The sequence below is a fragment of the Callorhinus ursinus genome, unplaced genomic scaffold (assembly GCF_003265705.2).
Source record: "Callorhinus ursinus isolate GAN/ISIS: 27379988/994484 unplaced genomic scaffold, GSC_fseal_2.0 scaffold35, whole genome shotgun sequence".
Taxonomy (NCBI): Eukaryota; Metazoa; Chordata; class Mammalia; order Carnivora; family Otariidae; genus Callorhinus; species Callorhinus ursinus.
This window is the reverse complement of record NW_027397097.1, coordinates 6208822-6213599: the sequence shown is the minus strand read 5'-3', so window position 1 is coordinate 6213599 and position 4778 is coordinate 6208822. Positions and strand designations below refer to the sequence as shown.

Genomic DNA, 4778 nt, shown 5'->3' with positions numbered 1-4778 from the left:
TTTCAGGCAAGGAAACAGCATGGTGGAAGGCCCACGGGCAAGAGAGAGTGCACCGAACCTCAAGAGGCTCCAGCAGAGTGAGAAATCAAGCAGGAGAAGTCAAAGGAATGCAGGTCAAACCGCCAGTCCCAGAAAGCGTTTGCTTTTTATCCAAGGGCAATGGGGCTAGATTTTGAGAGGGACCAAATTATGACCAGATCTGCCTTTCAGCTACTGTAGGGTGGAGAGTGGATCCCTAGGTGGCTCTGGCCCACCTGAGAGCTGGTGGTAACCCAGGCCAGACTGGGCCATGGAGAAGAAGATGGACAGATGAGAACTGACTGGAGAGATGTTTTGGAGGTAAGATCAGTGGAACTTGGTGATGGACCAGATGGGCTGTGAGGGAGAAGGAGAGTTTGAGATGCATCATCACCTCCCACCTTCTGGCGTGGACAAATGGGGGGATGATAGTGCCATTTCCTGAGATGGGAACAATGGGTGAGGGGGCAGGCCTGAGCTGTGCCTGCAGCACATTCGAGCTGAGGTGACCACTGAGGCAGCTGGACACGCATCAGGAGTTGGGTGAAGGTCTGTTGGAGATTCAGGGTAGACTCTGGGTGCTTGCAAAGAGAAAAAGAGGTTTCTCAACCTCAGCACTATTGACATTTTGGGTAGGGCAGTTCTTTGTTTGGAGGTAGGCCTGGAGTGTTGGCCTCCTCTGTAAGGTCAGAGCTGGGTCACAGGCCCACCCATGTTCCAATCTAGGGGAAGGGGAGGGTGAGCACAGGTGAGGCAGGGTTCAGGTGCGCTCCTCATGGTGTCCACAGTCATCTAAGAAAGCCTGGTCACAGGGCCACACCTGCTTGCCACGGAAGCTGGGCAGTGTAGGCTAGGTGTGCGCCCAGCAGGGAGGGGGCAGCAGATTTTGGCAGACAGCTGCAATCTCCTAAATGATGCGAGGGACGTGGGGGGTGGCGGCGGTTGGAAGACATTTCCCGTGAAGGGATGAGAGCTTGTGTGGAGACTCAGAGGCAGGAGGGAGCCCTGCAAAGCAGGACACTGCCTGTGGTTCTGCCAGGATCGAGTCCGCCAGCGGGGAGGAATGGGCCTTGTCCTGAGGGCAGGGAAGGCGTTTGGTCAGCCTCCTGACTTCCCACCCGGGGCTCCTTCCTCCTTGAAGTTGTGTCCTTGTTGTCTCCCACAGCTGGGACCTTGATACTCCTTCCTTCCTTCCTCCCTCCCTCCCTCCCTTCTTTCTCTCTCTCTCTCCCTCCTTCCCTCTCTCTCTCTCTCTTTCTTTCAAAGATTTTATTTATTAATTTGTCAGAGAGACAGAGAGCACACAGCAGAGGGGGCGGCAGGCAGAGGGAGAAGCAGGCTTCCGCGTGAGCAGGGAGCCCGATGTGGGACTCGATCCTAAGACCCTGGGATCATGATCCGAGCCGAAGGCAGACGCTTAACTGACTGAGCCACCCAGGCGCCCCTTGATACACATTTCTGCCTCACCCTGGAGCTGTTTCGTTTATTTTCCTACTTTGCCAAGATGGCTGACAGCTCCTGGAGGTCAGGGCCACAGCCTGATCCTCAGTCCTGATCACTGACTCCCCAGCCTCCTAACTGATGTCCATGACAGACTCCAGTCACCCCTGCACACCCTCTAATCATTGTCCCTCAAGGCTACTAATCGGATTCCCCACCCCCAACATGGCTCTGTACACTGACCTCCACAGGCTTTCCAAATACTGTCCAGATTTCCCAACCAGCGTCTTTCACAGTTTCATCACTGACCCCCACGCTGATCCCACCCTGAACCCCCGCTTAGTTCCCCAAGGCTGACCAACCCTGAGGCCCAGACCCTGGCAAGGAGTCTGTCTGTGACCCCACGCACCACCACCCCCCCGCCATAGCGGGAGTAAGTGCTGGTGGGGCAGGTGTGCATGGGCAAGCCTATTGGAAGAGGCCATTAGCTGGGGTCAGTGAGTGTGGAGAGGACCACAGCAGTGGGATGACTGGGAATGACCACATGACCCTGGGTCAGTCACTGTCCTCACTGAGCCTCAGGTTCCCATTTTGCATAGTGGGGATTTTTTTGTGTGTGTGTGTGTGGTTTAGGTTTTATTTCATCATCATCAACTGAACTCTGCCATCCAGCTAGACCTGGGGAGAAGGAACCATGGAGCCCGCAGAACTGCAGCGAGAGCACAGAGATTCTGGGGTATTTCGAGCAGGTGCGGGTGGAGGGGTGCTCTCCCAAGCTATACAAGGAATGGTCTGGTAGTTAAGATAAAACACGAGTCGGATTTCCTAGATCTGTCCACAGTCAGCAATGGTGATCTTCTTGCTGGTCTTGCCGTTCCTGGACTCAAAGCGCTCCATGGCCTCCACGATGTTCATGCCCTCTTTGACCTTGCGGAAGACCATGTGCTTGCCATCCAGCCACTCAGTCTTGGCAGTGCAGATGAAGAACTGGGAACCGTTCGTGTGGGGTCCAGCGTTGGCCATGGACAGGATGCCAGGACCCGTGTGCTTCAGGATGAAATTCTCATCATCAAACTTCTCCGCATAGATGGACTTGCCTCCAGCGCCGTTACGGCGTGTGAAGTCCCGCCCCTTCCCCCCCCCCCCCCATAAATCCCGGAATAATCCTGTGAAAGCAGGAACCTTTATAACCAAATTCTTTCTCCCCAGTGCTCAGGGCACGGAAGTTCTCTGCTGTCTTTGGAACTTTGTCTGCAAATAGCTCAAAGGAGACGCGGGCCAAGGGCTTGCCGTCCACGGGGATATCGAAGAACACGGTGGGGTTGACCATGGCTGGGCGGCGAAGGCGGCTCCGGGTCGGTGGTGTCTGCAAGGCGCCACAGTGGGGATTTTGACTTCACAGAGGTGTTGGGGGGTGAGGGAGTGGTGGAGAGAACTGGGTGGGAGGAAGGCTGTCAGACACCCCCCCCCCCCCTCCAGGCTCTGACCTGGTTGCTTTCCAGGTCCCCAGTGTGAACTGACTTCTGGGGTAGGGAATCCATCTGCTGACCGTCAGTCCAGCTCCATCTGTACTCACTCTGGAGTGAATGATGACAACGACCACCCGTGTACTGCACCCAACAGGCGACACTGGATCCTGACTCCACCGCCCACACGGACTCAGTGCAGGGGGCGCTCGCAGGCTCCTACAGGGGGCAATGGAGCTGGGTTTGGAGGGTTAAAAGCCATCCCTTGCCCAGTGGGCTTCATTCCTAGCTGCACATTCGGCTCATCTGAGGAACTTAAGAAATACCCAGATGTGTGAGGACACCCCAGGCCGATAGAGTCAGAAACTGTGGAGATGGGGCCAGGACCCAGGCCCTTCCGACCGCCACCCAGGCGATTACAGTGTGTAGCTGGGGTTCGGGGGCACCGAGCTGGGTGGGATCGAAGGTATCCAGAGCAGGGAGGATGCCTTCTCAGCACGGAAAGCGTCAGATGTGGAGGCTGCTCATCCTCCCGCGGACGGCCCGCCTGTCCTCAGGAGATCCTCTATCCCCAGCCAAAGCTCAGCCCAGGATTGTGCAGCGCCTTCCACATGAGCAACATCTCGTAGGGCGCGAAGCCGTGCACGACCAGCAGCTGGCGGTACAGGCAGGGGTCGAAGGAGGACTTGGGGGCGCCGGGCAGCTGCAGGCCGAAGGGCCGGATGCCCTGGTGGCTGCTGGGCGCTAGGCCGGATTGCTTCAGACTCATGCCCATGTAGGCGTCATCGATGGGGAAGAGCGGGGTGCGGCGGGCGGCCACGCGCAGGGCCCCGGCCGTGTGGCGGGACAGGAGGAAGCCGCCGCCGCTGCAGTACACCGGGTAGGCCTCCCCGGGGAAGAGCTGCGGGGGCACAAAGTACTTGCTCCAGCTGTTGCGGACGGGCACCGAGCCGTCCATGAGCTGCCCGGCGAAGAGGTGGCCCTCGGGCCGCTGCGTGCCCAGGAAGTGGAGCACGTTGGCGGTGTGCACGAAGACGTCGTCGTCACAGCTGGGCAGGAAGGGCGCGTGCGGGCAGCGCTCGACCAGCCAGTCGAGCAGGTGCAGGTGCTTGAGCCTGAGGTTGAGGAAGGTGTCGGTGAAGGCCCACGGCAGCACGTCGCCCTGCTCGCACGCCTCCAGCGCCACCAGCGCCGCCAACCGGCTTGCGCTCTCGGCGTCGTCGCGCGCGGGGGAGCCCAGCAGGAAGAGGCGGCGCTCCTGCCCCCACGTGCGGCGGATGAGCTCGAGCCGTTCGTAGTTGGCGGGCGACGACTTGACCGCCAGCAGCAGGGAGACCCCTCGGCGGCCCGCGCACTTGGCTGGCGCGTCCCAGAGCAGGGGAAAGCGGCGACAGTGGCGGTACCGCAGGAAGTCCTGGATGCGTGCGGGCAGCTGCTCGAAGCCGACCGTGGCGTTGACCGAGTCGTTGGCCACACATGGGGACCCTGAACTGAACGCCGACGGCTGCACGGCCGCAGAGGCAGCAGGGGCAGCCTCCGTAGAGCCATCCCACATCTTCTCCCGCTGGGACCTGGAGGCTTGGAGGAACCAGAGGTGCAGGGCCAAGAAACTCACACCCACCAGAAGGAGGGTCAGAGTCTTGGGATTCAGGGACCTGCGGCAGGGAAAAGCCATCTGGCTTTTTGGGGCTTGAACAAAGCCCCAAAGCTGCTTGACGGTCAGCAGATGGATTCCCTACCCCAGAAGTCAGTTCACACTGGGGACCTGGAAAGCAACCAGGTCAGAGCCTGGAGGGGGGGGGTGTCTGACAGCCTTCCTCCCACCCAGTTCTCTCCACCACTCCCTCACCCCCC

At 59.3% G+C, this 4778-nt stretch overlaps 1 protein-coding gene and 1 pseudogene across 1 annotated transcript; both read right to left on the bottom strand.

Moving 5' to 3' along the window:
* Positions 1-2081: 2081 nt before the first annotated feature.
* LOC112840806 (peptidyl-prolyl cis-trans isomerase A pseudogene) lies at positions 2082-2920 on the bottom strand (annotated as a pseudogene).
* A 186-nt stretch (positions 2921-3106) lies between these two features.
* Positions 3107-4599, bottom strand: B3GNT6 (UDP-GlcNAc:betaGal beta-1,3-N-acetylglucosaminyltransferase 6). Its single transcript, XM_025848413.2, has one exon. It carries the CDS (start codon positions 4597-4599, stop codon positions 3490-3492), a length of 1110 nt encoding a protein of 369 aa, XP_025704198.1. The 3' UTR covers positions 3107-3489.
* Positions 4600-4778: the final 179 nt, after the last annotated feature.

Coding starts and splice junctions, on each gene's coding strand:
- B3GNT6 (XM_025848413.2), bottom strand. CDS start 4,599: ATGGCTTTTCCCTGCCGCAGGTCCCTGAATCCCAAGACTCTGACCCTC.